General features: G+C 50.2%; 1 protein-coding gene across 4 annotated transcripts in view; it reads left to right on the top strand.

Annotated features, from left to right (window-relative positions):
- LOC141094764 (uncharacterized) overlaps positions 1-19,880 on the top strand; it is a 169,140-nt gene that overhangs the window by 143,459 nt on the left and 5,801 nt on the right. For 3 of the 4 annotated variants that reach the window (XM_073580697.1, XM_073580696.1, XM_073580695.1), the window contains one exon: positions 2,120-2,209. In XM_073580697.1, coding sequence (XP_073436798.1) covers positions 2,157-2,209 — 53 coding nt within the window. In that variant the 5' untranslated portion in view covers positions 2,120-2,156. Of the gene's footprint in view, positions 1-253; positions 514-2,119; positions 2,210-19,880 lie in introns of those variants that run through there. The other variant, XM_073580698.1, reaches the window with a different exon arrangement.

Here is a 19,880-nt window from a genome sequence, read left to right as displayed (position 1 = left end):
CACTCACCTCATATTGTCAGTGAGAAGACAGCATGTCACAAGGCCATTGTCCTGACTTGAGCAGGGGTCTAAAAATTATCCGCAATAAGATGAGCAGGAGACCCCAGAGCTGTACTAGTCTTTCTTTATCCCTGATGGCCTAATAATCTGCACATCACATCCAGCTGTCAGGTGCAGAGCCCTCTGGTGGCAAATCGCAAAAACTGTCAGAATGTGTTCACATTTGTATTGGGGGCAGATTGTAGCAGTCTGAAGCTCACAGGGGATTGCTGCTTTCAATGTATTCTCTGATTCACCAACAGCAATCAGTGATCTTGTTTTCTCAATTACTCTTGGTAGCTGGTGAGAGACATGCTTCTATAACCACTCTCTGCGGTACATGGGGATTGACTGGAGTTTTAGGAGATCTTCTAATATACAATTTGCAAAATATAATTTTAAACACGTTCCTTTATTTTATTTCATTTTTTTTTCTTCTCAAGGACAAATGAAAATATTTATAGCCGTTTAAAAGTAAGTGATGTCATCAGTGATGACTGTAATTTTAACTCTAGAGCATGGGTCTCAAACATTGAAGAAGCAGTATTATAGTAGTTATATTCTTGTACATGGGGGTAGTATTATAGTAGTTATATTCTTGTACATAGGGGCAGTATTATAGTAGTTATATTCTTGTACCTAGGGGCAGTATTATAGTAGTTATATTGTTGTACATAGGGAGCAGTATTATAGTAGCTATATTCTTGTACATAGGGGCAGTATTATAGTAGTTATATTCTTGTACATAGGGACAGTATTATAGTAGTTATATTCTTGTACATAGGGGCAGTATTATAGTAGTTATATTCTTGTACATAGGGACAGTATTATAGTAGTTATATTCTTGTACATAGGAGGCAGTATTAAAGTAGTTATATTCTTGTACCTAGGGGCAGTATTATAGTAGTTATATTCTAGTACATAGGGGGCAGTATTATAGTAGTTATATTGTTGTACATAGTGGGCAGTATTATAGTAGTTATATTCTTGTACATAGAGGCAGTATTATAGTAGTTATATTCTTGTACATAGGAGCAGTATTACAGTAGTTATATTCTTGTACATAGAGACAGTATTATAGTAGTTATATTCTTGTACATAGGAGGCAGTATTATAGTAGTTATATTCTTGTACATGGGGCAGTATTATATTAGTTATATTCTTGTACATAGGGAGCAGTATTATAGTAGTTATATTCTTCTACAAAGGGGCAGTATTATAGTTGTTTTGTACGTAAGCATTGCTTTGTAGTAATGTTCTTGTACTTAGGGCCAGTATTATAGTATGTATGTTCTTGTTAATAGAAGATAGGATTATATTATTGTCCACAGCGACAATATTATAGTTTATTCTTCAGTATTATAGTAGTTATTTTCTTGTACATAGGAAGCAGTATTATAGTAGTTATATTCTTGTACATAGGGGGCAGTATTATAGTAGTTATATTCTTGTACATAGGAGGAAGTTTAAAGTAGCTATACTTTTCATTTTAAAAGACATTATTATAGTAGTAATCTTCTTGTACATAGGGTGCTTTGTGTTGTACCCACAGATTTAGCATGTCATTGCCTTGCATTGTGCTTATTTCCAGTGGTCCATGTATGATTGGTCAGAGATCTTTATGCTGCTTTGCCTGCCCTCTACATGCAGGGTTTGGTTGTATTTCAGCAGTCTGATCTCTGCAGGAATTCATCTTCCAAATGAATCAAAATTCACCTTGTCTGGAGAGTGCAGACCTCTGGATTATGTGTTCTTGGAGCAGATTACTCTTCTCTCTACTTTTGGTAAAGATGCCCGGGTCATCGGAATCTAGATGTGTGTGCTCTCTGCCAGCTTTGTATCTTATCAGTATGGATGATGCACTGTGAGACCACAGGTATCGAGATGTCGTCAAGGACAGGAGGCAGATCAAGAGTTAACAAATTTATTAACAGATACATACTCCTCACAGGGAGAAAGTGGTTATGGAGGGTATGGTATGGAGCATTGTTGTATAGGAAGAGATGGATGGGCTAAAACAAGAGCAAAAGAATGTTCAAGAGAAAATAAACTTATCAGTCTGTTGGCTTCTTAATTGCAGCTCCTCGGTCTCCAACAGTGGCACCGACAACAGCGGCATGTGTAGTCTCGGAGTCGTCCGGTGTAGACAGAGTTCCGGTTTCCAATGCAGGTGAGGGGTTTTCACTGGGTCAGCTGGGCTCCTGTTTCCACGGCTTCTATGTAGTGTGCTCAGTTCGTTGTGAGATACCGCCGAAGCGTAGCTCTGGTCCACGGTGTATGCGGGTGAGGGGTCAGGAGGCTCTGGCTCAGTCACCTGGTCCCGACTGGACGCACGCAACAATCACTCATCTCACGTGTGAGTTACCTCCCGGCACAGGAGACAAAGGGTGTTTTTCAGTATGGTGTGCGCGAGCAATGGACACGGTCACGAGGGATGTACAAGGTGGGCCAGCACTCGCGCTATGCTGCCAATGCCATCACCTCACCCTGCTGTACGCTACCTCTTACCGCCAGAAACTCCCTCTCTTTCCTGTGCGCAGCGCTCTTTATCTCAGGCCCACCCCCTGCTGACAGATACAAAGCTCGGTCCGTGCCAGAATACGGTCCTTTGTGCAACAACGGTGACAGTCCCGACAGTTCCAGAACCGGCGCAAGAAAGGTACCCCCAGTCCGGTTCATCTCCTTACATTCTCCCTCTCTTTTTGCTCACCATTCCACAGGCGAGAGCTTCCTTATTTCACGTTGACACTCCTCCCCTCCTTGAACGATTTGTCGCCAAATGAATTGATCTTGATTGTAGCGATTGGGAGGTACGCCAGCTGTTGTTCACTCAGAGCGCCGTAAGTCAGAAGGAGCGGTTGAGTCCACTTGAGTAGTTGAAACAGGCTGTATGGGTGAGGACAGAGACACATCCACCTCTGCTGGGATGAATGCTTCAGGTACTCCAGGCATTTGCCTTTCTCCTAAATCTTCCAGAGATGGTTCTGGACCTTCCTCTTCTTCACAAGCAGCAATGACTGACACAAGGCTAAGTCTGGTGCATTTTGTACCTGTTCATCATGGTCAGGATCTCTGAACAAACAGGTCTGTAACATGTTCCTATGAGCGACACGAGTGGGAGCGTTCTCTCCCTCAGGCTGAATCTCGTAGACGGGCCCCTCGGAGTTGATTCTCCGTTTCACTCGATATGGATTCTTTTCCCACTGGGACTCCAACTTATCTTGGGGGCGTTTATCTTGTACCAACATACGGTCCCACGCTTGAAGAGCTGTCCCATGCAAAGGAGCGGCTTCTGGATGTTCCAGTTCCTGAAACCTGGTCCATACCAAACGATGTAGTGTCTGTAGCCGATGGTGGTGTTCTTGGACCCAAGTGGACACCCCCATCCATGGGTAAGCCTCCTCAGGCTCCAGCTCCAGCTCGGTGATCTCTTTTCCCTGTCGACCGAACATGAGGATGTAAGGTGTGTAGCCGGTTGTGCTGTGCCTTCGGTTGTTGTATACCCACACTAACTCAGCTACATACTCAGGTCACCGGGCCTTCCTGTCTTCCTCCAGTGTCCTTAACATCTGGATCAGTGTGCGATTGAACCGCTCACAGACTCTGTTCCCTTGGGGGTGATAAGGCTTCGGCCGAGATTTCCCTATCTGATACAACCAGTGTAACTCTTCCATCACTTTCCTGAGGAAACAGGCGCCTTGATCGGAGCAAATTTGCTTCGGACAGCTGTATACCTGGATGAAGTTCTTACAGATGGCTTATTCGGCGGTCTGATCTCTCGTCGGGGTCACAACAGCAAACTTCAAAAAGTGATCCGTCATCACCAACCAATGTTTATATCCCTGATGAGTCGGGCCAATTGTCAGATAGTCTATCATTAACACCTCCAGTGGGGCAGCAGTCACTATGGTCTGGGTAGGAGCCCTCTGCTTCGGCGGCTTGGCTAATTTGCAGTTTCTACATAGGCGACAGGTCTCCTCCACTACAGCCTTCAATCGAGGATGGTAAGCAAATCGTTGTAGCCACTGAAACATCTTTTCTGTACTGAAGTGAACTCCCCTTTCATGTGCCTCTGTGGCCACCTTGGATAACAATGCTTCAGGGACCACCGTCTGCCAGGTGACGCCCAGCTCCCATGGTAGTTGAACTCTTCAATATAATATGCCATTTCTCAACTGTAGTCTTTTCCTATTGCCGCAGTATTTGCAGAGCTCCCGGGGACAGAGCATGTCTTTCTTGCTGGCTGGGCAATCATTTGGAAGACACCCACCGTCTGAACTGAGCAAGCTCTTCATCTTCTTGTTGTACTCGGACCCACTCATCATGGGATTACCCCAATATGCACTCTCGGGATGCCGTCTGCTCTAGCGTGGCTGCCACCGTCCTGGCAGAATCTCGGAACTTCGGTACTTCTTCGGCTTCCAGCTCTTCATCCCGATTGGGTCAAGGCTTCCCATGATTCACTTGGGATAGGATGTCAGCGTGGGTATTCTCAGACCCTCTCTTATAGATGATTTTATATCGGAACTTCGCCATCCCAGCCACTCAACAATGCTCCAACACCCCAAGTTTTGCCCTTTCCAGGTGGGCTAAGGGATTGTTATCCATACGCACCAAGACTTCGGAACCAGAGAAGTATTCCGCAAACTTGTCTGTCATGGCCCAGACCAATGCCAACAGCTCTAGTTTAAAGGAACTGTAGTTGTCCGGATTCTTCTCAGAGTCATGGAGGGATCAGCTTGCGTAGGTGATAACCCGTTCTTTTCCATCCTGAAGATGAGATAACACAGCTCCGAGTCCATTTAAGCGTCTGTGGCGCCCCTGAGGCTCAGTCGCCACAGAGGTACTGCACCTTCTCCTAAGGTGTAGTGCCCCACCGCCTAGGTAAGTTGGGAACTCCTTTCCTCACTCCAACACCTGCATCCCACACACAGGATAGTTCAGCACTGATCACATTGCGGCTCATGCTTAGAGGGTAGCAGAGCACCTCTGATGATTCCTTGCTTCGTAACACGAGATGTGCTGGGAGGTGGGTGGAGTTAGATATAAAAGAGTGGGAAAGCTTAGAATTACAGTTCAGTCTGAGAGGAGGCTGGAGGAGAGCAGGCTGACAAGAGGTCAGCCTGAAGGGAGCTCAAGGCAGAGGAAGGCAGTCAGTCGGGAGAGGCTGAGGACTGGTCTTAGTGGAACGAGCTCCCTAGGAAAGGAACAGGAGGAGAAAGACGTAGAACTGCAACCTAAGCTTCCATAAGAGAGAGAAGGAACAGCGCGGAATGAAGGAGTAGGAGAACAGAGAGGAGTTGTGGGTTGGAAGAGGAACCCTGCCTATATGTTCTCAGTGCAAGGCCGGGGCCCAGTCCCCAAGGTTGTATGGACACTTATGGTTCTGCAGCAGACACCGGTGGAGTAGTTGGCTGTAAATGCACTACTCCCATCTAAGACTTGGGACACAACAGCAACACGGATAGAGAGCCGGGATCCAGGAGGTCCCTGATCAGGCTACAGCTGTCTGTCATACAAGTAGAGTTGTTAGGAACATCTGACAGGAGGAACTTCAGAGTAACCACGGTACTGGAGCTGTTCACACTAAAAGGCGCAATAGAGGAGTCGTTCAGGAAAGGTACATGTTGGCGGAGTGTTGGAGAGGAGAAGCCTAACTTGCCTGGGAGGTTGATTAAGTCTCTGCCCCGGAGGACCCGGCATGGAAGCGGGCACCAGTGGTTACCAAGAACTGTGAGTAAAGCGTTGAAACTGCAAGCCCTGGTGTCTTCCAGTCATTGTGCGCCAATACCGTCAGCACCACTACATCTGGGTATCATCCTTTACACTACCTGCGCCTACACACTGCCCTGGGGCTACAGCTTCACCTGTGGGGAGCTATACCATCTATGCTGCAACACACCATCAGCCCCAGAGGATCTGCACGCAGCGTTGGCTTAGCATCTTGCTTGCCAAACACCACAGGTGGCGTCACAAACTATTCTATTTCATTAACTACAAACCACCATTGACATTGGGCGCCCAGGGCCACGGACCGGGTCTCTGCTGCCGTGACACATTCCCCCTGACACCGTCCCGGTACCCCACAGCCCTGGGTGTGAGGGAGACCCACTTCCATCCGTATGAAGGATAAACGGCTGGGAAAAGTCAGCATAGGCCGGCACTGGTGCTTTAGTCAGAGCCAATTTTAGAGCTTGAAATGCTTCTCCTGACGCTCTCCCCATTGTTCCTTGCACTGGAAGGTACCCCCTTCCACAGTTCCAACAGCGGGTTCACGATGCGAGTAAAGTTTTTCACGAATCGCCTGAAGTATCCTGTGAGTCCTAAGAAGGCCCGCACATCTTTTTCCGTCTTCGTGGTGGGCCAATCCTGCACCGCAACAACTTTCTCGGGAGATGGTCTCACTCCTTCAGTAGAAACGACGTGTCCTAAGTATTCAATCTGGGTACGAAACAGATAGCTTTTCTGGGATTTTACTTTTAGCCCATGTTGAAGGCAACTCAACACCTGTTCCAGCCTTCGAAGGTGTTCTTCAAACGAGGGAGCATACACAATATCGTCCAAGTAGATGAGGGAGGCCTTGAAGTTTTTATCACCCAAACACCTCTCATCAGCCATTGAAATGTACCCGGAGCGCTAGCTTGACCGAGTGGCATACGATCGAACACATATAGTCCCATGGGGAGTATGAAGGTCATCTTTGCTCTATCCTGCTAGGACATCAATACTTGCCAATAACCACTTGCTAAATCTAATGTGGAGAAGTACTTGGCATTTCCCAGGGCGCACAGGGACTCTTTGATCCTGGGTAGCAGGTAAGAATCTCGCACCATACAGGCGTTGAGTTTCCGGTAATCCACACAAAAACGCAGCGTCTCATCTTTCTTCCGCGCCAACATGATAGGGGCAGCCCATGGTCTCTGACTCTCTTGCATCAAACCATTTTGCCGCATCTGAGACAGCATTCCTTTCACCTCCTAGTACATTTGCGGTGGTATTTGTATGTGCCGTTCTCTTATCGGCACAGTATTTCCCGTTGGAATCTTGTGCGTGATCGCTTTGGTGCAACTGAAATCGTCTTCATGTTGTGCAAACACTTCCTGGTATCGCCCTAACAGAGCTTCCACTTGTTGGACCTCTTGTGGTGTCAGTTCAGTCAGTTGGGCATGCATTTGTTCTAAAATTTGGCGCCCCTCTCGCAGGTGTCGAGGCTCAGGTACCAAAGCGGTATCTACAGTCACCACCCAAGGGTCTCCCTGTTTTACTGTCAGTTTACTGTGCCGATATCAATTCTTCTGGCATGCACAAGACTCGGGCCACTTCACTTCTGGGAGGGAGCTTGACATCAGTTTCCCCCAAGTTGATACACCGTACAAAGACCGTCCCAGTACGCACAGTAGCTAAAGGTCGTGCCACAAGGACTCCCGGAGGTAACAGTTCTGCGTTGGCCAGCTCGACCTGAACCTCGACTCCCTCAAGAGGGTTATAATCCCGGACGGGCAAGATCAGCACTGTTTGTTCCAGTGGTAAAACCGGTTTGATCGAAGCTGGAGCAATTACTTTCCCTAGTGTCTTTCCGCCGCTTGAGCACTCCTGGGCTTGGGCCACCCAAATTAGCTACTGGAAGACCCTCCTCTGGGGTGTGTGAGGGCTCCACTGTTGCAGGAACATATCCAGGGACTCGTTGATGAGAAGACTTCTGAATTCTTTCAACACATTCATGCCTAGCGTGACGGTGTGTTCGCTACCCGCCTCTCCAACTGTCAGCACCACTCCTTTTCATCCTAGATCTTTACCGCAGACCGCTATGATTATCCAGACCACCCCTGCGACCGGGATGGGCAAGTGATTGGCAGCTGTTAGCCTGATCACCGGTAAAGTGTTGGCGGAAGTATGCTTCAGGCATCGTGGTCACTTGTGAGCCCATATCAACCACACAGCGTACAGCTTGACCATCCATCTCAGCCCAGATGAGAGGGGGCATTCTCATCTCACGGCAGGGAACTGACTTGCTTCTTCTCACAGGCGGACTTGCAGTGACTACAGGTACCTTTTTGAATCAGCCACCTCTTTGCGTATCTGCGGAATCTCTTTCTGCAATTCTTCCACTCATTGGGGTGTAGTGGTCATGGTCGCAGATACCTCCCTGCTCCGGACCTTTCCCGCTGGGACTGTCACCCCCTGCTCTTGCTCGCATGTGCTCTCTTCATTCCCCAGTTCAGAAAAAGTCATGCGTGGATTTACGCGCAAGCATTCCCACAAAGGCTACTTTAACAGCACCTCTCTCAAGCCTGTTACCAACTCGTCCCGCAACACTATGTCAGTAGACTCTATGACTACGCCGTCTTTTCTGATAAGGTCAGTTTGGATCTCCTGTAGGGCATTCATGAACTGGGTCATCGTCTCCTCCTCTCTTTGAACCTGGCAAAACAGCTGCATACGTAACTCCCCTACGTCCGTGGAGTCTCCATGCGTCTCCTTAAGTATGTAAAGTACTTTGCCTAAGGTGTCTTGCGCCCGGGGGGGTCAAACCATGACAGAGTCCCTAGCTTCCCAATCTAAAGCCATCATGGCAACCTCTGCCTCCAATGCAGGGGTCATGGGGAGCATCCTCATCATACACCTGTACACCTGATCCGTTCAGTCCAGCTCCAGAGCATGGAATTACTCCCAGTGAACTTCAGGAGGTTATTTAACATGGCCCCCAGGGATATACTGGACCTACGACCCCCCCCAACTGCTTGTTCTGCCGCCTCCATACTTTTGAACGACAACCTGCCGACTACGCCAAATGTGAAACCACAGGGATCGAGATGTCATCACAGACAGGAGGCAGATCAAGAGTTAACAAATTTATTAACAGATATATACTCCTCGTAGGGAGAAAATGGTTATGGGAGTATGGTAAGGAGCATTGTTGTATAGGAAGGGATGGATGGGCTAAAACAAGAGCAAAAGAATATTCAAGAGAAAATAAACTTATCAGTCTGTTGGCTTATTGTTTGCAGCTCCTCGCGCAATGCTTTGCTGCAAAGGCCGTCACCTCACCCTGCTGTACGCTACCACTTGCAGCCAGAAACTACCTCTCTTTTCTGTGTGCAGCCCTCTTTATCTCAGGCCCACCCCTTGCTGAGAGGTGCAAAGGTTGGTCCGTGCCAGAATACGGTCCCCCGTGCAACAACGGTGACAGTCCCGACAGTTCTGGAACCGGCGCAAGAAAGGTACCCCCTGTCCCGTTCATCTCCTTTCAGCACTGCAGCACTGATTGTGAGCTCACTTTGGGAACTAGTGCTGAACATATTTTTTCTTGGCTTTCCTCTGAAGCAAAACTGTTAGACATCAGGCTGATACATTTTACCTGCACTGACACATTGTAACAAACTACTAAGACAACAGAGAAATTTGTTCTGATGGATTTACCTCACAGAGGGTTGTCTAGGTTAGACTCAGTTGGACCAAGCTGTCAGCTGTGACCAGCCTCTGAAAATAAAGAGGAATGTTTAGAAAGGAAGTAGCTGTCTGACATCATTGGATCTCATCTCTGTCACTGGGCCGCTCAGCTCTCGCTAGTAGTCAGTCACAGTGAAGCAATCTTTCCCTTTATATGACTGTGCAGAGACATGCTGGATTGCATCTCTTCCTTTACAAAGCAGAAATACTGGGAAGGGAGGAAGTAGCTAACTTCTTCTCTAGTTTCTGTGGAAATCAATATAACTTCAGTTTGGAATCAGTTAGAAAGGTAAGACCTGGGATTTTTATCCCAGAATCTAAGCACTTTTAGTGGCATGAGAGTCTGACCCTGAACAGTCCCTAGAAGTGCCCAGTCAGGTGATATAATAAATGGCACTGTGTAGAATTTCTTTGCTGCTGATTAGTGTTGAGCATTCCGATACCGCAAGTATCGGGTATCGGCCGATATTAGCGGTATCGGAATTCCGATACTTAATTCCGATACTTTTTTCATATCGGATTCCGGGATCGGAATCGGAATAGGAAGTTCCCATCATGCTATGAGCCTGCTTGCTTTGATTAAGCCAATGGGAATCCTCCGAAGTGTGGGCACATCCTGTTAGGCATGTAGGCATGTTAACTATTGGCATGGCTGTGATTGGCTGCCGAAATGATGTCATGATGCACTATAAAAGCCACCGCAGCCGCCATTTCTGGTCACTCTGCTGTGAATTCAGTTAGGGACAGGCTGCTGTAGAAGACTGTGAGGGACAGTTAGAAATAGCGATTCCACCAAACATCTAGTGCTTTACCCAGGCTACATAAACCACCACTGTAGCCTTCTTTGCCCTAGCAGCAGTGTTCACAGCTGTCTGCAAGGGCTGTGTGAGTGCAGCTCACGCTGTGGAGTGGGTCCTGCAGCCACGTCAGGCTGTAGGCCACCCAGTGTGATCACTGCTGCCTCATACATCTTTTATTTTTTGAGCTGCATTTTTTAAATAATTTCAATCTAGTGTGCTTCCATCCGTATCCATATACGTTGGTTGCAAACACTAGTAGTAGACAGCGGAGCCTTTCTGCAGCCTTTCAGTGCTAGTGTCCACTTTGCTGCACTGTTCACGGCTGTCTGAGAGGTCTCTGACTGTGTGTGAGTGCAGCTCACGCTGAGTAGTGTGTCCTGCAGCTACGTCTGGCTGTAGGACGCTCAGCGTGCGTCACTGCCTCACACATATTTTTATTTGAGTGCAGCTCATTTTTTCTTCTATTAGTGTGCATCCATCCGTCTCCATCTACGGTGGTTGCAAACACTATATAGGAGTACACAGCGGAGCCTTTCTGCAGCCTGTCAGTGCCAGTGCCCACTTAGCTGCACTGTTGACGGCTGTCTGAGAGGTCTCTGACTGTGTGTGAGTGCAGCTCACGCTGAGTAGAGTGTCCTGCAGCTACGTCTGGTTGTAGGACGCTCAACGTGCGTCACTGCCTCACACATATTTGTCTCTGAGTGCAGCTCATTTTTTCTTCTCCTATTAGTGTGCATCCATCCGTATCCATCAACATTGGTTGGTTGCAAACACTATATAGGAGTAGATAGAGGAGCCTTTTTTTCTGGCTTGTGCCCTGCCGGCGCAGCCAGATTAGTATTACCCAATTTTTTTGGAGCCTCATCTTTTGCATTGTAGGTTACCTGCCTGCATTGTAATAGCTCCAAAAAGTTGGTGATACTATCAGTTTCAATTCTTTGTTCTCATACTTTGAGTTTGTTTCAAACAAAGAAACCACATAAAAAGTTCACCAAACACTACATTTTGAACTTGTGTAGGCCACATCAGCTCCTATTAAAGTCTAGTCCACACACACACACTTCATAAAATTAGTGTTTCTTGTACCTGTAACCAGCTGTTCAGGAATAAGCACACTAAGGCCCCCCTTTGTACTTTTTTGCCTATCTTAAGCAGTCTTGCAAGATGAAGAAGGCAGGGAGTAAGGCGCGGGGGCGTGGGCGTGGGCGTGGAGTTTCAGCAGGGAGAGGACGTGGGGATTCTGCAGGGAGAGGACGTGGGGATTCTACAGGTAGAGGACGTGGGGATTCTGGGCCTGCTGCGGGCACCAGTGGATCAGCATCCCCCAGTTTTAGCAGGCAACAGTCCTTTATGCGCAGCTTTGTAGGACCTCAACGTACCCCACTGCTGCGGGAGGAACAAATTGAAGCCGTTGTCGGATGGATGGCAGCTAACGCATCGACTTCAATTACTTCCGCATCCTCTCAGGGTCAGAGCACCGAAGAGCAACCATCTGTCTCTTCACCACCTGCCAAAGTGCCCAGGCAGTCAGAGAGACATGGACAGGAGCCATCACAGTCTCTACTTCTGTTCTCGGAATCTGTTGGCTTGGAAAGAGGGGGCCAGCCAAGCAGCATTCCTGAATGTGAAGAAGAGGGAGTATGCAGTGATGCGCAACTTCTTTGTCCCTCTGAATCTGAAGAGGCGAGTGGGCCAGTGCCTATGGTCAGCACACCTCAGTACGCATCAGATGATGACGAGACTCAGTTGCCACTTTCTGGTGCGTACGGTGCTGGCGAGACAACCCCGGAGAAGCAGCTGTTTGAAGAGGGGAGGGAAGATGATGAGGTCCTTGACCCATCATGGCGTGAGCAACAGGAAGGTGGTGGGAGCAGCTCGGAGGAAGAGATTCCCCTACCGGCCAAAACAGGAGGCAGAGGGAGGGGGAAGACTTGGTTGCCTGTACCCTCCACTTCGGCACCCGTTAGGAGCATTCCTCCTTCCAAAGGCAAACCGGGCGCTCACAAGAGTTGCAGTGCGTGGTCCTTTTTTGACACAGTTGCAGATGACATTTGCTTTGTCAAATGCAAGCTGTGTCATCAGAGAGTCAAAAGAGGGAGAAATGTCAGCAACCTCAATACCACAAATATGTGGAAACATGTGCGCACCAAGCACGAGTTGGAGTTGCAGAGACACCCTGAAGACGTAGGCCAACGTACAGCACCACCTACCACCTCTTCAGTTCGTGTTGGGCCCTCTTCCTCCAGCTCACACACTGCTGGTTCGGCTTCCTCACAGGATCGCCAAGGAAGAACCTCTGCCACTGTTGTCCGGAGACCCTGTCAGATTCCACCCATAACAGCACGTTCCCATCCATCACAGCCATCGGTAGCACAGGCATGGGATAAAAGGCGCCCTTACTCGGCAAACCATCCCCGAGCACAGTCTCTGAATGCTGGCATTGCCAAACTTCTGGCAGTTGAAATGCTGTCATTCAGGCTGGTGGACACTGACACCTTCCGGGACTTAATGGCATTGGCAGTCCCCCAATACAACGTGCCCAGCCGCTTTTATTTCAGCAGGCGAGCCGTCCCTGCCCTGCAGAAACATGTTGAGGGCAAAATAAAACATGCGCTACTAAACGCCGTTAGTAGCAAGGTCCACCTGACCACCGATGCGTGGACCAGTAACCATGGACAGGGACGATACCTTTCCCTCACTGCCCACTGGGTCAATGTTGTGGAGCCGGGTACGGATCTGGAGAGTGGCGCTGTACGTGTTCTTCCAACGCCACGGATTGCAGGACTCCAGTCTGTACACATAGACTCCTCCTCCTACTCAAGTTCCTCAGAAACAGCAGAGCAGGAGCCTGTTACGACCGATATGAGCACAGCCGTGGCCAAACGTCAACAGGCTGTACTCAAATTAATTTCTTTGGGGAATCGAAGCCACACAGCGCAGGAGCTCTGGAATGCTATCAAGCTGGAGAGCGATGTGTGGTTTGGGCCAGCGAATCTCCAGCCGGGCTTGGTAGTGTGTGACAATGGCCGAAATCTGGTGGCAGCTCTTGGCCTAGGCAACCTCACACACATCCCATGTCTGGCACATGTTCTTAACTTGGTCGTGCAGAGCTTTCTGAGGGACTATCCGGATCTTGCTGCACTGTTGCACAAGGTCCGCATAGAGTGCGCTCACTTGCGACGTTCCAGCACGGCAAGATCGCGCCTCGCTGCTCTGCAGCGACGATTTGGCCTTCCGGAACATCGCATCATATGTGACCTACCCACCCGGTGGAATTCAACGTTACATATGTTGGAGCGGTTGTGTGAGCAGCAGGCAGCAGTCATGGAGTACCAGCTGCATCAGGCGCAAACAAGTCGCACTGTGCGCCGTTCACACTTCAGCACCATTGAGTGGGCCTCTATGAAGGACATCTGCCTCGTTTTGCGTGCCTTCGATGAATCCACGCGGATGGCGAGTGCAGACGATGCACTAGTCAGCATGACTGTCCCCCTTATCTGCCTGCTTCAACAAATACTGCAAGCACTAAGGGATGAGGTTTCAGAAGAGGTGGAGGATGAGGAGTCCCAAATGCCATCTGCTTCTGGACAGTCTGCGCTACGTGTTTCCTCACAAAGGCCTAGGCAGGGGACACTTTGTGAGGAGGATGAGGAGGAGTCGATGGAGGAGGAAGACATCTCTCCAGAGGAGGGAGGTACACAAACCTCTACTCAGTATGTACAGCGAGGGTGGGGTGATGCAGAGCAGGTCGAGGTCACGCCTCAAACAGGGGACAGCGGTTCTTTGGCAGTTGGGAGTCTGCAGCACATGGTTGATTTCATGCTGCAGTGCCTGAGAAACGACCGCCGCATCGCCCACATTCTCGTCTCGGCTGATTATTGGGTGTACACCCTCCTAGATCCTCGCTACCGGGACAGCGTACAAAGGCTCATACCAACGTTGAACCGGGAGCGTAAAATGCGGGAGTACGAAGAGTCACTGGTGCAGTCCATAATGTTTTCCATTCCACCCGACAGCATTGTTGCTAGTGCTTTACAAAGCAGCTCTGTGCGTCGAGGCAGTGGAGGAAACTCTGCACAAAGAGGGAGCAGAGGCAGTGCCGCAGCACAAGGCAAGACCACTATGGCCCAAATGTGGCAAAGTTTTGTGTGTCCACCACAATTGTCTACACCATCAGCGACGCCTCGAGTCAGCAGGAGGCAACGCTTCCGTCAGATGGTGTCAGACTACATGTCTTGCCCTGTCGCTGTACTCCCAGATGGCTCTTCCCCCTTCAAGTTTTGGGTCTCTAAGCTGGATACATGGCCAGAGCTTAGCCAGTATGCATTGGAGGTGCTGGCTTGCCCTGCTGCCAGTGTATTATCGGAACGTGTCTTTAGTGCCGCAGGTGGTGTACTAACAGACCGTCGCACGCGACTATCTTCCGATAATGTTGACCGGCTGACTTTTCTGAAAATGAACAAGGCCTGGATCTCCAAAGACTTTGCCATTCCTCTTACAGACTAAATTAGTGGTTGGCAACTGTATCCAGGTCTGCTGGTGTGTTCATTTTTCTACCACCTGAACTATAATCCCTGTGCTTCAACACAGCCAGTTGTCGCTCAGATGTGTCGTCTGCACAGAGAAACACACTAGCTCCTGTGTTACTGGGGTTCAGTAATGCCAGCTGATCCCCTGCTGTGTGGACGGCAGAGTCACCAGCTCCATCAACATTCAAACCACTACTGATTTTTAACCGTGCCCAACTTAGGTCTCTGGCTCCACTGTCTCTACTATTTCCCCTGACCTCCAACCCCGCCATCTACATCTCTGAAGTGGCGTCAGCACAATCTACACTTGTTCCTGTGTTCCTGTGGCTCAGTCCCATCAGTTTATCCCCTGATGTGTGTCCGGCAAGGTCTCCTGCTCTGTCCACATTCCCATAACCAGTAGTGGGAATGAGGACAGAGCTGGCGAACTTGCCAGACAAACATCAGGGGATCAACTGATGGGACTGAGCACCAGTAACACAGGAACAAGTGTAGATTGTGCTGACGCCACTTCAGAGATGTAGCTGGCGGGGTTGGAGGCCAGGGTAAATAGTAGAGACAGTGGAGCCAGAGACCTAAGTGGAGCATGGTTAGAATCAGTAGTAGTCCACAACCTCCATAAAAACCGATGCCCATTGGCCTCTGCATGCGGCATGCGTAATCCTGGGCTCCAACAGCGTCAGTTGGTGTTCAGAAGTGTCGTCTCCACAGAGCCAAACACATTCGTTCAAGTGTTAGTGGGGTTCAGCACTGCCAGCTGTTCCCCTGCTGTGGAGATGGCAAGTCTCCTGCTGCATTCACCTGCCAAAATCCAGTAGGCCCCAGCCTGCTCCTCACCTAATCCTGGGCTCCAACAGCGTCAGTTGGTGTTCAGAAGTGTCGTCTCCACAGAGCCAAACACATTCGTTCAAGTGTTAGTGGGGTTCAGCACTGCCAGCTGTTCCCCTGCTGTGGAGATGGCAAGTCTCCTGCTGCATTCACCTGCCAAAATCCAGTAGGCCCCAGCCTGCTCCTCGCCTAATCCTGGGCTCCAACAGCGTCAGTTGGTGTTCAGAAGTGTCGTCTCCACAGAGCCAAACACATTCGTTCAAGTGTTAGTGGGGTTCAGCACTGCCAGCTGTTCCCCTGCTGTGGAGATGGCAAGTCTCCTGCTGCATTCACCTGCCAAAATCCAGTAGGCCCCAGCCTGCTCCTCGCCTAATCCTGGGCTCCAACAATGTCAGTTGGTGTTCAGAAGTGTCGTCTCCACAGAGCCAAACACATTCGTTCAAGTGTTAGTGGGGTTCAGCACTGCCAGCTGTTCCCCTGCTGTGGAGATGGCAAGTCTCCTGCTGCATTCACCTGCCAAAATCCAGTAGGCCCCAGCCTGCTCCTCGCCTAATCCTGGGCTCCAACAACGTCAGTTGGTGTTCAGAAGTGTCGTCTCCACAGAGCCAAACACATTCGTTCAAGTGTTAGTGGGGTTCAGCACTGCCAGCTGTTCCCCTGCTGTGGAGATGGCAGTCTCTCCTGCTGTCTCCGCATTACAAAGACAGTAGGCCTCTGCCTACACCCTCCTATTTCCTGGGCTTCAACACAGCCAGTTGTAGTTCGGAAGTGCCGTCCACACGGAAAGAGATACTTGCTCCCGTGTCTCAGTGGGGTTCAGTAACGTCAGCTGATCCCCTGCTGTGTGGATGGCAGTCTCTCCTGCTGTAAACTCATTCAAAATACAGTAGGCCTCTGCCTACACCCTCCTATTTCCTGGGCTTCAACACAGCCAGTTGTAGTTCGGAAGTGCCGTCCACACGGAAAGAGACACTTGCTCCCGTGTCTCAGTGGGGTTCAGTAACGTCAGCTGATCCCCTGCTGTGTGGATGGCAGTCTCTCCTGCTGTAAACTCATTCAAAATACAGTAGGCCTCTGCCTACACCCTCCTATTTCCTGGGCTTCAACACAGCCAGTTGTAGTTCGGAAGTGCCGTCCACACGGAAAGAGACACTTGCTCCTGTGTCTCAGTGGGGTTCAGTAACGTCAGCTGATCCCCTGCTGTGTGGATGGCAGTCTCTCCTGCTGTCACCTCATTCAAAATACAGTAGGCCTCTGCCTACACCCTCCTATTTCCTGGGCTTCAACACAGCCAGTTGTAGTTCGGAAGTGCCGTCCACACGGAAAGAGACACTTGCTCCCGTGTCTCAGTGGGGTTCAGTAACGTCAGCTGATCCCCTGCTGTGTGGATGGCAGTCTCTCCTGCTGTAAACTCATTCAAAATACAGTAGGCCTCTGCCTACACCCTCCTATTTCCTGGGCTTCAACACAGCCAGTTGTAGTTCGGAAGTGCCGTCCACACGGAAAGAGATACTTGCTCCCGTGTCTCAGTGGGGTTCAGTAACGTCAGCTGATCCCCTGCTGTGTGGATGGCAGTCTCTCCTGCTGTAAACTCATTCAAAATACAGTAGGCCTCTGCCTACACCCTCCTATTTCCTGGGCTTCAACACAGCCAGTTGTAGTTCGGAAGTGCCGTCCACACGGAAAGAGATACTTGCTCCCGTGTCTCAGTGGGGTTCAGTAACGTCAGCTGATCCCCTGCTGTGTGGATGGCAGTCTCTCCTGCTGTCACCTCATTCAAAATTCAGTAGGCCTCTGCCTACACCCTCCTATTTCCTGGGCTTCAACACAGCCAGTTGTAGTTCGGAAGTGCCGTCCACACGGAAAGAGATACTTGCTCCCGTGTCTCAGTGGGGTTCAGTAACGTCAGCTGATCCCCTGCTGTGTGGATGGCAGTCTCTCCTGCTGTCACCTCATTCAAAATTCAGTAGGCCTCTGCCTACACCCTCCTATTTCCTGGGCTTCAACACAGCCAGTTGTAGTTCGGAAGTGCCGTCCACACGGAAAGAGACACTTGCTCCCGTGTCTCAGTGGGGTTCAGTAACGTCAGCTGATCCCCTGCTGTGTGGATGGCAGTCTCTCCTGCTGTAAACTCATTCAAAATTCAGTAGGCCTCTGCCTACACCCTCCTATTTCCTGGGCTTCAACACAGCCAGTTGTAGTTCGGAAGTGCCGTCCACACGGAAAGAGATACTTGCTCCCGTGTCTCAGTGGGGTTCAGTAATGTCAGCTGATCCCCTGCTGTGTGGATGGCAGTCTCTCCTGCTGTCACCTCATTCAAAATACAGTAGGCCTCTGCCTACACCCTCCTATTTCCTGGGCTTCAACACAGCCAGTTGTAGTTCGGAAGTGCCGTCCACACGGAAAGAGACACTTGCTCCCGTGTCTCAGTGGGGTTCAGTAATGTCAGCTGATCCCCTGCTGTGTGGATGGCAAAGTCTCCTGCTGCCTACACAGTCGTACCACTACTGATTTTTAACCGTGCTCCAATTAGGCCTGTGGCTACACTGTCTCTCGTATTTCCCCTGTCCTCCAACCCCGCCAGTTACAGCTCCGAAGTGGCGTCTGCACAATCCACACTTGTTCCTGTGTTACAGGTGTTCAGTCCGGTCAGTTAATCCCCTGATGTGTGTCCGGCAATGTCGCCTGCTCTGTCCACATTCCCATTATCGGAATGTGGACAGAGCAGGCGACATTGCCGGACACACATCAGGGGATTAACTGACCGGACTGAACACCTGTAACACAGGAACAAGTGTGGATTGTGCAGACGCCACTTCGGAGCTGTAACTGGCGGGGTTGGAGGACAGGGGAAATACGAAAATCAGTGAAGCCACAGGCCTAAGTGGAGCTTGGTTCAAATTAGTAGTCTACAACCGATCTTAAAATTTCTTCAATGCAGCCTAAGCCTGCTCCGTGCTTGTCCCTGGGCTTCAACACAGCCAGTTGTTGCTCGGAAGTGCCGTCTTCACAGAGTAAAACACTAGCTCCTGTGTTTGTGGGGTTCAGTAACGTCAGCTGTTCCCCTGCTGTTTTGATGGCAATCTGTCCTGCTGCCTCCCAATTGACAGCACATCAGGCCTCAGCCTGCTAAGTGCTTGTCCTGGGCTCCAACATCGCCAGTTGCTGCTCATAACTGACTTTGGCACGGGTACTCCCTCCTGCCCAGCTTGGTTCCAGCCCTGCCTGCTGTTTCCGGGAAGTGTCAATGTCAGTTTGCCACCCCAAGTTGCCATGTCGTGTTGCGGTTGGGTTAGCCGAGGCTAGGGTGCCAGCAGTTTAGGTGCTTCCTATGTGGACTGCGGGTTCTGGTAAGAAAGGTTTGTTCCATAGTGCCAGTAGGACAAGCACCCCCTGTAGGACTGTGTGATTCGGTAACTGCGGCCAGCTTGCGGCATGCCAACTTTGCTTTTCAGGGGTAACTTCTGATACCCCTCCGGGTTCCAGCACCGTCAGCTGGTTCTCATCAGAGCCTTTGGCCTAGGTGCCTCCATCTCGGTATCCGAGTTCCGGCAACGTCTGCTGGTCCTTGGTAGTGCTTTGTAGCACAGGTACCTCCTGCTTAGTAACCGGGTTCCAGCACCGTCAGCTGGTCCTCGGTTGTGCCATTGGCTCTTATTCCTTCTGCTGCCCCTCCGGGTGCCAGCACTGTCAGCTGGTCCTCGCTATTTCCATTTGCTCTTGCAGCTTATGCTACCCCTCCGGGTTCCAGCACCGTCAGCTGGTTCTCGTCAGAGCCTTTGGCCTAGGTGCCTCCATCTCGGTATCCGAGTTCCGGCAACGTCTGCTGGTCCTTGGTAGTGCTTTGTAGCACAGGTACCTCCTGCTTAGTAACCGGGTTCCAGCACCGTCAGCTGGTCCTCGGTTGTGCCATTGGCTCTTATTCCTTCTGCTGCCCCTCCGGGTGCCAGCACTGTCAGCTGGTCCTCGCTATTTCCATTTGCTCTTGCAGCTTATGCTACCCCTCCGGGTTCCAGCACCGTCAGCTGGTTCTCGTCAGAGCCTTTGGCCTAGGTGCCTCCATCTCGGTATCCGAGTTCCGGCAACGTCTGCTTGTCCTTGGTAGTGCTTTGTAGCACAGGTACCTCCTGCTTAGTAACCGGGTTCCAGCACCGTCAGCTGGTCCTCGGTAGTGCCATTGGCTCTTGTTCCTTCTGCTGCCCCTCCGGGTGCCAGTACCGTCAGCTGGTTCAAG

The sequence above is a fragment of the Dendrobates tinctorius genome, unplaced genomic scaffold (genome assembly GCF_039654945.1).
Source record: "Dendrobates tinctorius isolate UK_male_01 unplaced genomic scaffold, ASM3965494v1 ptg000065l, whole genome shotgun sequence".
Classification (NCBI taxonomy): domain Eukaryota; kingdom Metazoa; phylum Chordata; class Amphibia; order Anura; family Dendrobatidae; genus Dendrobates; species Dendrobates tinctorius.
Note: the sequence above shows the minus strand (reverse complement) of the source record. Positions and strands in the feature narration are given on the sequence as shown.